Below are 12133 nucleotides of genomic sequence, written 5' to 3' on the forward strand. Positions count from 1 at the left end.
TTGATGTCGAGGCGAGGAGACAGGCCTGGTGTAGACGTTAGGCTGAGGGGGGTGGAGGGTGCATGTGCATGTGTGGACGTCTGTGTGGGTCTGCCTCGGTGCATGTGTGGACGTCTGTGTGGGTCTGCCTCGGTGCATGTGTGGGCGTCTGTGTGGGTCTGCCTCAGTGCATGTGTGGACGTCTGTGTGGGTCTGCCTCAGTGCATGTGTGGGCGTCTGTGTGGGTCTGCCTCGGTGCATGTGTGGACGTCTGTGTGGGTCTGCCTCAGTGCATGTGTGGGCGTCTGTGTGGGTCTGCCTCAGTGCATGTGTGGACGTCTGTGTGGGTCTGCCTCAGTGCATGTGTGGGCGTCTGTGTGGGTCTGCCTCGGTGCATGTGTGGGCGTCTGTGTGGGTCTGCCTCAGTGCATGTGTGGACGTCTGTCTGGGTCTGCCTCGGTGCATGTGTGGGCGTCTGTGTGGGTCTGCCTCGGTGCATGTGTGGACGTCTGTGTGGGTCTGCCTCAGTGCATGTGTGGACATCTGTGTGGGTCTGCCTCGGTGCATGTGTGGGCGTCTGCATGAGAGTTTGTTCAGCCTGCCGGTGTAAAGCAGGCCTTTTCAGAAACTTATTACAGAAGGTGTATAGGTATACACAGGTATACTTCGTGTGTTTGTGTGTGAGTGAGAGAGAGTGTGTGTGTGGCCAGGAGTTAAATGCCAGCACGCTGCACACTCCACCCTCGATAAAGGTGCTTCCGCTGCTTTGCCTTTGAGTTTGCCTGATGCTCATGCTGTCTGGTGCAGGATGCTAATGGAGAAAGTGAAATTCACTCAGTGCATGTAGAGGCCAGACAGTTTGCAGGTCATCAGCATCAGCCATGGACTCCCACTGCTCTTCTTTCCAGTATCTATGAGGGCCTGACATTTAGTAGGATTTTGTATGTTAGGGGCAGGTCCACTCTCAGATTAACGGCTGTAAAACCTTTGCTCCTTCCTGCTAACCTCCATGCTATATACCATGAAAACACCATCAGGGCCTCATGTGGACAGTAGGGTAGCAGCTCGCCGCAGATGCTCGCTATTAATCACCAGTCTAATGGTGCTTTTCCACTGGCATACAGGAACCAGGCTGTACCCATCCCATACTGTGAAGAGACTATTTTTTAAAGTATATTCCAAAAATCGTAAATCACCCACCGTTTGAGAAACAGCTTTATTGGGATGACATCACTATCACCGACACCTTTACTGGGCAAATCTTGAAGGCTCCAGCATTTTTGCCATCTTCTTTTGAATATGGAGAGAAGAATGGAAACAGTCTCCCAGTGAATGTGCCTTTAAAGGTGTAGATGAGTGACATGTCAGTGGGGTTGAAGAAGGACACCTCCCCCCTGTCATAGTCCAGCTGCACTCTGATCCTCTGCGGTTTCCTCTCCAGTCTCAGGCGGGTTGGTGGTGAATCGCATGCTGTATACACGTCACCTTTCCTCAGAGCTACAACCCAGAATCCATCCTCTGGGCTGCATATAATCCCCCCCTTCCTGTCAACAAACTCTGATGCAACTCCTACATCCCACTTGGGTGTGTCCCCCACCTCCACCTCCCAGCTGTGTTTTCCTGAGATAAACCCCTTATTTCCCAGCACACACACACAGGGGGAGAATCTCTCTGGGTTGTTAGGAAGTTGCTGAATAACTCCAGTGTCTCTCACACTGGTCAGATCATCAGACACTGAGAGCCAGGGGGCTGCAGTGTTTGGGTCCAGAGTCACAGGAGCTGTGGGATGGAGAGGAAGCTGCAGTTAATAATCTGTCTCAATGCAGTAAAATCATCAGCATTTAACATCTTACAGTGAGGTAGTATTATCAAGTATTATCAAGTGATTATATGGAAACTAGAAAAATGAATGGGTTAGAACAACAGGTTACTTTGCATTTAAGTGTCAGATAAGTTAAATAGGTTTGTGTGAAAACTGGAAATACTGATTCAAAACTTTCTGAAACAGATATCTGTTTACATCTGTGATTTTTAAGAATAATGCCAATAAATTTGTGAATATTTTAAAAATGCTAAAAACTAAACAGGTTTTCAGTGGTCTTTTGTGACAATACTAAATAACCGAATTCCATTTATATGATTTTTTTAATAATTGTAATTGCTGCTAGATTGAGCTCCCAATCGAATAAATATATCATGTAAGTCAGCGTTTCTCAAACGATGGGCCACGGACCGGTGCCGATCCGTGAGAGGGTTCCTGCCAGTCGTTTATACAGGGCCCTGCAGCCCCAAAGCCTGACATGACTGGTCCCCCGGACAAATAAGTTTGACAAACGCTGATTTAAGTGATTATTTAAATTACAGTTTCAGTACCAACAACTCACCCACCCATCCATTTTCCAAACTGCTTATCCTACTGAGTCGCAGGGGGTCCGGAGCCTATCCCGGAAGCAATGGGCACGAGGCAGGGAACAACCCAGGATGGGGGGGGGGGGGCAGCCCATCGCATCGGAAACTGGAGTACCCGGAAGAAACCTCACGACGACATGAGGAGAACATGCAAACTCCGCACACATGTAACCCAGGCGGAGACTTGAACCCGGGTCCCAGAGGTGTGAGGCAACAGTGCTAACCACTGCACCACCATGCTAACCACTGCACCACCATGACACCCTGTACCAACAGCCATTAATTAATGTCACCGATAGGAGTCAGTGGTCGGGCTCTAAACCAAACCAAACTAATATCCATTCGGTTACATTGCAAAGTAAGTCACAACAGATCAGTCTCACCCAGCCGACTAAGTTCTCCTTTATAACCGTGTTTGGTCTGTTTCATCCTGGCACAGTACATGGTTAATTTTTGATTTCCCCAAATCCTAAATAAGCTCCTCTAACTTCAGGATAACAGTTAAACGCTCATCGGCTACCATGTAGTATTATCTATAGCCAAACTAATTTAAGTTGCTCTTTTATTGCTTTTACACAACAAATAAAATGCACGGAGTCTCGTTGAATTGCAGTGAGCCCCCCCCCCCCCCCCCCCCGTATCTGTGATCAGAAAAAAAGTTAAATCTGTTATAAATCAAATGTGTTATATTCTTTTTTTGTTCATAGTTCCCTCACCCTTCGATCGTTATATATAAGCATGATTTACATTACTGCGTTATCCCTTAACGTATGATATTTTCAAATGGCTCAAACATTAAGCTAAAATGTAAAAATCCCCGTCATTCGAGAGAATACAGTACTGTACAATAATGTACAATCAACTTTATTTTTTTGGTTTTAATGTTGGTAATGCCTTACAATACGTACCGCATGTATGTATATGAAAAGCCTGCCATGTATGGGGTCCGCGGGTTGGCTGTTATCCTCGATCGCTTTCGGCTAACTGTGGTAGGTCTTATCACTCGCCGAAACCGGGGGACTGTAGTAAAACGTGGTCACGATATAAGTGATTTATAATTGTTATAATTGTACTCACTGTACTGCACTGTCCCCAGCATCTTCTTCCAGACTCTGAATTTCAAAGAGCCCAGGTGTTTGGCCACGTTTAACAGTGACCCTGAAGCCAGCTCTGGGTCCTGCAGTGAGAACTGGGCTCTGCAAAGACAGCGACAGGAAGGAGTCAGTGCTGCTGTGGGGTCTGAAGTGAGTCAGGCATCGCAGGAGAAGGTGGCTGAGAGTCTGCAGTGTGGTCAGACTACAGGAGTGAATATGACAGATTGAATAAGTAGATTGATCAGTGAGTTATAACAGTTTTAAATTCAACAGTAACAGAAAATGATCTCTAGGCATTGAGTGGGTCGACTTAGATTACTGAGAACTAACAACTGGCTTTGGTGAAAGTTGAAAATACACTAGATTCCAAAAATCCTCCCTAGGCCAACACACAGTCCAGTCCCATCCTCTGCAATTGGCCATCTCTCCGCCGCAGCCGGGTGTCACATGGGCGTCCTTTCGGCCTGGTCCAGCTGCTGCGAGCCGGATCACCCTCAGGGAAACGCGCCACATGGCCGTAGTGCCGTAACTGACGCTCCCTCACAATGCAGGTAATGTGCCTCATTCGTGACTCTTATAAAAACCACTATACTACACATAGTCACAGCAGCTTTACCTAAGGACTCTCTGAAGAGACACAGGACTGAAGGAGTCCAGTCTTCATTTCAGCTCACTGGACAGCCTCCATGTCTCACAGCCATAGACAGGGTTCACCAGGACTCTAAAGACTTGGACTTTCTTCCCCTTGCAAAGATGTCAGGAGTGCCACAAACCCATTTCCAGTGACCTCATGACCCCCCCATGCATTCCAATCCATCTGCTGACTTCATAGGAAGATTCACCAGAGACATGAATGTCGCTACTGAGGTACGTGAATCTCTCGGCAAGGGCGATATTCTCTCCGCAGACAGATACACTGCTGACTGCTGTGCCTAAGAAGTCATTGAAGGCCTGGGTCTTGGTTTCTATCCATGACACTCGCAAGCCCTGACAGACTCCTCCCACAGCCTCTCAAGAGTCCTGATCAGAGTCTCCTTTGACAAATAATTAAGTAGAAAGACAGAGATAGATAGATAGATAGATAGATAGATAGATAGATAGATAGATAGATTAGATAGATGGATAGATAGATAGATGGATAGATAGATAGATAGATAGATAGATAGATAGATAGATAGATAGATAGATAGATAGATAGATAGATAGATAGATAGATAGATAGATAGATGTTCTGTGTAAGAGGTTGAGAGCCACATATCGCCGAGTGTTTTTAGTCAGGAAGTACCTGTACATCCTCTCTTTTAACATTCGGTTAAGTCTTTCTACAATGGAAGCTTAAAGTTCACTACCAGTGGTGAAATGGCTAATTTTATGACTTTTCTGAAAAATCGAATTTGAAAACTTTTTACCAGCACCAGTCTGTAACTTAATGCTTAAGATAGAATCAAAGTCGCACCCGACTTGTTTTTTAACTTGTGAGCATAGGCCTTTTCAAATGTACATAGGCCATTGCAAATTTACATAGGCCTTTGCAAATTTACATAGGCCTTTACAAATGTACATAGGCCTTTTCAAATGTACATAGGCCTTTAGAAATGTACAATAGGTCCTTTTGGAAAACAAACTGATGACCGTGAGCAGATACTTTAACTCAATCCCATGGGTCGGGTACGAACATTCTCTTCCCTGGTGGATCCGTGCAAAGCGTAAGCGTCCTGCATGGATGACCACTCTCTGACCTCATCCTGGTCTAGCTTTTTACCCGTTTGTTCCTCCGCGGCTCCTCCTGCTGGAGCCCCACATGACCCCGGGTGCCTGAGGTCATAGCATGTCTGGTTTAAGAGCTGGGCTGCAGGCTTTGAAGCTGCCATGCCGACAGCACATTACTGCTGTATTTTTATATTGCCATTAGCATTTTTCAGGATTATATAGAAAATACTTTTCGATGGGTGTACAGTTAAAAAAATGATTATTTACACCTGTGACACTTATTAAGGTAAATGAGTGACATCACGTGCAATAAGGTCAATGTAGTAGGTTTTTCCATGATATAGGTATGGATGGCAGAAAGCAGCTGATTAACGTCGATAGGCTGGTTATTCTGAAGCATAAACGCAGCTACATTTACAGTTAATGCTTACAAAATTAAAATGTGATTCCAATCAAATAAATTATCAGGTATATATATGATAGACATGCATGTCTCTCATGTTCTCTCCAAAACACCTGGATAAGCAAGACTTTTTCCCCGCCAATATCATTCACAGACTTCTTTTATTTATAATAACATTCTATGAAAGCAAGAACATGCATGATCACCGCCAAAACATCCCAACATTGTTTTTTATTAACACAGATTTTATAATTAATATCATGCATCAAAAGAGGACTAACTTTTCTGCACAAACACATTTAGCATTATCTCATGTACAGCATTACAAATGGTGAGCCCCATTGCAAGCAGGTTACTCATCTCTGTCCCCATTGCAAGCAGGTTACTCATCTCTGTCCCCATTGCAAGCGGGTTACTCATCTCCATCCCCATTGCAAACGGGTTACTCATCTCCATCCCCATTGCAAGCGGGTTACTCATCTCCATCCCCATTGCAAGCGGGTTACTCATCTCCATCCCCATTGTAAGCGGGTTACTCATCTCCATCCCCATTGCAAGCGGGTTACTCATCTCTGTCCCCATTGCAAGCGGGTAACTCATCTCCATCCCCATTGCAAGCGGGTTACTCATAATAGTCACTCCTTCTAACACTAAACTGCTGATACCAATAAACATTCCCTCAAAACGACTAAAGCTCAGAAACTTCTACTAAGGAATAAAAAAGACATTAGATTTTTGTCTGGTACTTTGCGTTCGTGAAAGGGAGAGATTCAAGAAGTTTATTGGTCACATGCAGAGTTATACATGTACAGCATGGAGTGAAACGTAACCCTGAATCACTCCTGAGACTGTGTGTTGGTTTAAATAAAAACCGATAACTAAACTATGTGTGTGTGTGTGTGTGTGTGTGTGTGTGTGTGAGTGGGTATACCTATCCTTACGGGACACAATGTCCCTATAAGAGAAAACTCTATTTTATTAAAATCTCTGACTGCTATGAAAAAAACAAAAATGCAAAAACTCTTGTATTTTGCTTGGTTACTTATGGTTATGGTTAGGGCTGGGTGGGGGTTAAGGTTGTCATAGTTAGCGTTAGCATTTTTCCCATAGAAGTGAATGAGCGGACCCCATAAGGATAGGTATACCTGACTCTGTGTGTGTGTGTGTGTGTCCAAGTGCAAGAGAGAGAGGCAGGTAGGCAGGGGTTCCCATCTTATTGTCTACAAATTCTGAGATTATTTACAGCTGATTTCAAACTTGACTGGATAAGCAGTCATTAAAAACATACAGATACATACTTTTCCTTGATGTTCTTCAAGGTCTGAAAAAGAATGAAACAAAATTGAAGTATTTATGAAAAATATATAATTTTCCATGACAAACCATCAGACAGCATAAAGAATGAAATTCCTGTGTGAAAATGGTCAGTGTCACTGAGATGTTTTATCATCATATATCTGCTTCAGACACACAGCAGGTCTGTTGTATGTACTGATCCATAAAGAACAAAACTCTTGGCCAAAAGTTCTTGGTGTCACTGAGTTAGATTACTGAGAACTAACAACTGGCTTTGGTGAAAGTTGAAAATACACTAGATTCCAAAAATCCTCCCTAGGCCAACACACAGTCCAGTCCAGAGATGTTATAACTTCATGTATCTGCTTCGGATACAAAACTGGACGGCTTTTCCCAGCCAATAAACACACAGAACAATGCTGGACAATCAAGCTCCTACCTTCAGGAAGGAGATGTCCTCAGCTCCCATGGCCTTCTCAATGTCTCTGATCTTCTCTGTCAAGGTGGAGACCTGTTTGGAGATGTTCTCTATCTTCTCCTTCATCCTCTCGCTCTTCTCCATCTCTTCCACTCTCAGTATAGCCAGTCTGGCCTCCTCTTCCTCTCTCAGGAACTGATGGAGTTCCTCAAATTCCTCCTTGATCCTCTTCTCAGTGTGCTGGGACTGACTCTGTCAGTGAGAAATGCTGTGTAAGTCTGAAGTTAATCTGTACAGTGAGGTTTTACTTCCTCAGAATTAATCTCCATACCTTGATGTGTTTGGCTGTTTCCTCAAACTCTTGCTTAACTTCTGTAAACTTCTCCAGCTTTTCATTTAATGGAATCAGTGAAGCTCTGAGGTCCTCCTGAGATTAAATATACAGACGTATAATGAGAGATACATCCATCCATCCATCCACGGTCGAATGCCTTCTCCAAGTCCACAAAACACATGTAGACTGGTCGGGCAAACTCCCATGAGCCCTCCAAAACCCTGCTGAGAGTATAGAGCTGGTCCACTGTTCCACGGCCAGGGTGAAAACCACACTGCTCCTCCTGGATCCGAGGTTCAACAATCCGGCGCACCCTCCTCTCCAGGACCTCCGAATAGACCTTACCAGGGAGGCTGAGGAGTGTGATCCCCCTATAGTTGGAGCACACCCTCCGGTCCCCCTTCTTAAAGAGGGGGACCACCACCCCGGTCTGCCAGTCCAGAGGCACTGCCACCGAGGAGCTTTTTAACCACCTCAGCGACCTCCACCCCAGAGATAGGCGAGTCCACCCCCAAGTCCCCACACTCTGCTTCCATATCGGAAGGCGTGTCGGTGGGATTGAGGAGGTCTTCGAAGTATTCCCTCCACCGACCCAGAACGTCCCGAGTTGAGGTCAGCAGCGCACCATCCTCACCATAAACAGTGTTGATGTTGCACCGCTTTCCCGCCCAGAGCTGCCGGATGGTGGACCAGAATCTCCTCGAAGCCGTCCGGAAGTCATTCTCCATGGCCTCACCAAACTCCTCCCACACCCGAGTTTTTGCCTCAGCAACCGCCAAAGCCGCATCCCGCTTGGCCTGCCGGTAGCTGTCAGCTGCGTCTGGAGTCCCACAGGCCAAAAAGGCCCGATAGGACTCCTTCTTCAGCTAGATGGCATCCCTCACCACTGCTGTCCACCAGCGGGTTCGGGAATTGCCGCCGCAACCGGCACCGACCACCTTACAGTCAAGGACCACTCATCAAAACCCCTCCATATTTATCACAGCTTAATTCTCATGTTTTTGTTAACACAGTACTGTGATTGGGTGTAAAACAACCTGCTTCAAAGTTCAAATGCAACCAATAAGGTGTTTCATTTGAAAAAATGTAACATTCATACAGAAGCATTTATATTGAAATTTTAAGAAAAAACATCCATGGTTCAAATTACACTGTGACATAAATTTTAGGCCAAACTGTCGAGCCCCCAAGGTGGTTCCTGTGCTCCACATCTTATAGTGTGTTGTGTCATGTAGACTGTTTCTGGTCTTGTCTCGGTCTTGCCCTGTGTAGGTCTTAGTCTTGTCTTGATCTCGATATACTCTGGTCTTGGAAATAACTTTGTTTCAGCTAAGGTGGTCGTGACTACATCTATTGACACACGGGAAGTACAGGGCACTGGGCAGGAGACACCCGGGATGTACAGGGCACTGGGCAGGAGACACCCGGGATGTACAGGGCACTGGGCAGGAGACACCCGGGATGTACAGGGCACTGGGCAGGAGACACCCGGGATGTACAGGGCACTGGGCAGGAGACACCCGGGATGTACAGGGCACTGGGCAGGAGACACCCGGGATGTACAGGGCACCGGGCAGGAGACACCCGGGTTGTACAGGGCACCGGGCAGGAGACACCCGGGATGTACAGGGCACGGGGGCAGGAGACACCCGTGATGTACAGGGCACCGGGCAGGAGACACCCGGGATGTACAGGGCACTGGGCAGGAGACACCCGGGATGTACAGGGCACTGGGCAGGAGACACCCGGGATGTACAGGGCACTGAGCAGGAGACACCCGGGATGTACAGGGCACGGGGCAGGAGACACCCGGGATGTACAGGGCACTGGGCAGGAGACACCCGGGATGTACAGGGCATGGGGCAGGAGACACCCGGGATGTACAGGGCACTGGGCAGGAGACACCCGGGATGTACAGGGCACTGGGCAGGAGACACCCGGGATGTACAGGGCACTGGGCAGGAGACACCCGGGATGTACAGGGCACTGGGCAGGAGACACCCGGGATGTACAGGGCACTGGGCAGGAGACACCCGGGATGTACAGGGCACTGGGCAGGAGACACCCGGGAAGTACAGGGCACTGGGCAGGAGACACCCGGGATGTACAGGGCACTGGGCAGGAGACACCCGGGATGTACAGGGCATGGGGCAGGAGACACCCGGGATGTACAGGGCACTGGGGCAGGAGACACCCGGGATGTACAGGGCACTGGGCAGGAGACACCCGGGAAGTACAGGGCACTGGGCAGGAGACACCCGGGATGTACAGGGCACGGGGCAGGAGACACCCGGGATGTACAGGGGCACTGGGCAGGAGACACCCGGGATGTACAGGGCACGGGGCAGGAGACACCCGGGATGTACAGGGCACGGGGCAGGAGACACCCGGGATGTACAGGGCACTGGGCAGGAGACACCCAGGATGTACAGGGCACGGGGCAGGAGACACCCGGGATGTACAGGGCACTGGGCAGGAGACACCCGGGAAGTACAGGGCACTGGGCAGGAGACACCCGGAATGTACAGGGCACTGGGCAGGAGACACCCGGGATGTACAGGGCACGGGGCAGGAGACACCCGGGATGTACAGGGCACTGGGCAGGAGGACACCCGGGAAGTACAGGGCACTGGGCAGGAGACACCCGGGATGTACAGGGCACTGGGCAGGAGACACCCGGGATGTACAGGGCATGGGGCAGGAGACACCCGGGATGTACAGGGCACTGGGCAGGAGACACCCGGGATGTACAGGGCACTGGGCAGGAGACACCCGGGAAGTACAGGGCACTGGGCAGGAGACACCCGGGATGTACAGGGCATGGGGCAGGAGACACCCGGGATGTACAGGGCACTGGGCAGGAGACACCCGGGATGTACAGGGCACTGGGCAGGAGACACCCGGGATGTACAGGGCATGGGGCAGGAGACACTCAGGAAATACAGGACAAATGTTCCCTCGGATCCAATGATTTTGCCAGCTGCTTCGTGTTAAATGTCAGTGGCTATGGAAGTATCACCCATATTGCTGCTAAATATAATAGCTGACATTTCATAATAAGCTACAAGGGGTTTCAGGCATGGTGATATTAATATAGCATCAGGGGCGCTTCTAGGGGGGGCTATGGGGGGCAGTACCCCCCCCACCAAATACATATGCTGCTTGAAAATAAAAATAAATAATAAAAATAAATTTTTCATAAATAAAATTTATGAAATAAATGTATTTTTTTTATTATTATTGTTATTATTATTTACATTTATATATGAGGGTTGAAATTTTGTGTGCTGGGAACAGGAGAGACACAGACGCAAGCACATATCCTGGACGGACTCTTAACGCGGGGGTGTCACGGGGGTGTCGCGGGGGTGTCGGGGTGGTGTCGGGTGTCGGGTGTCGAGTCGCCTCAGTTGGTGAAAAGCAAAGTTAATGACAGAAAAAATAATCAAGCTAGTGGAAGCAAGACAGTCTAAAGAAGAAATCAGAGTGAGCTACATAACTGCATAAATAACTTATCAGTTTTAAAAGTTGTATTTTAACAGGAGAGAATACCTTCTCATCCTCTACAGCTTCTTCCACTGGGCAGAGCTGGTGGTCTGTGTGTTTCCTTGCAGTCTGACAGACCAGACAGATGGGCTCCTGATCGTTCTTGCAGAAAAGCAGAAGCTTCTCTCCATGGAGGCTGCAGCGAGATTCACTCTTCTCTGCCACATTTGTAACACTCCTTTGCTGTAAATATGACTCCACGACGTTCCTTAAGGTTAGGTTGACAGGGGGATCGTCCACGGAGGACTTCCTCCTGCATAATGGACACTCCCGAGAGCTGTTCTCTTTCCAGAACTTCTGCAGACAGACTCTACAGAAGCTGTGGCTGCACTTCAGGAGAACAGGATCCTTGAAGAAGTCCGAGCAAACAGCACAGCAGAGCTCCTCCTCAAGGAACGAAGCTGCAGCAGCCATGTCTACAGTGCATCTAAAGGCAGACAGGCAGGCAGTCGGAGGGGGGGGTTAGGGTTGGGGGGGGGTAGTTTCACTTTCACTTCACTGTTCAGACAATATGGAGTGATACATCTATCAATAATAGTGTTTATTTCTTCCCGTTTTTATTTAATTATTGAATTATTTCATGCTGGTTTGATAATTAAATTGTTTTAATTATTTATTTAATGCCGTATGTCACATGAACCAAGCCTTGAAATGCTGACTGTGACTTTCCCCGATCACGACACAGAGGTCTGAGTGCTTCGAGAAGACCCACCTCTGGTGGATGCAGATGGGAGCACAGGTGGGTATGAGGGTGAGGAAAAGCTGCCCTGAATTACTGCACAAGCAGCTTCACAGGTGGGTATGAGGTTGAGGAAAAGCTGCCCTGAATTACTGCACAAGCAGCTTCACAGGTGGGTATGAGGGTGAGGAAAAGCTGCCCTGAATTACTGCACAAGCAGCTTCACAGGTGGGTATGAGGTTGAGGAAAAGCTGCCCTGAGTTGC

General features: G+C 48.0%; 1 protein-coding gene across 1 annotated transcript; it reads right to left on the reverse strand.

Annotated features, from left to right (window-relative positions):
• Positions 1-1177: 1177 nt before the first annotated feature.
• On the reverse strand, positions 1178-11616 carry LOC125715567 (zinc-binding protein A33-like). The gene is made up of 6 exons (XM_048987289.1): positions 11196-11616; positions 7641-7736; positions 7331-7561; positions 6894-6916; positions 3466-3584; positions 1178-1758 (listed from the first exon to the last, which is right to left on the reverse strand). Exons 1-6 carry the CDS (start codon positions 11601-11603, stop codon positions 1196-1198), a joined length of 1440 nt encoding a protein of 479 aa, XP_048843246.1. The 5' UTR covers positions 11604-11616; the 3' UTR covers positions 1178-1195.
• Between the last annotated feature and the right edge of the window lie 517 nt (positions 11617-12133).

Source organism: Brienomyrus brachyistius, chromosome 20 (genome assembly GCF_023856365.1).
Source record: "Brienomyrus brachyistius isolate T26 chromosome 20, BBRACH_0.4, whole genome shotgun sequence".
Taxonomy (NCBI): domain Eukaryota; kingdom Metazoa; phylum Chordata; class Actinopteri; order Osteoglossiformes; family Mormyridae; genus Brienomyrus; species Brienomyrus brachyistius.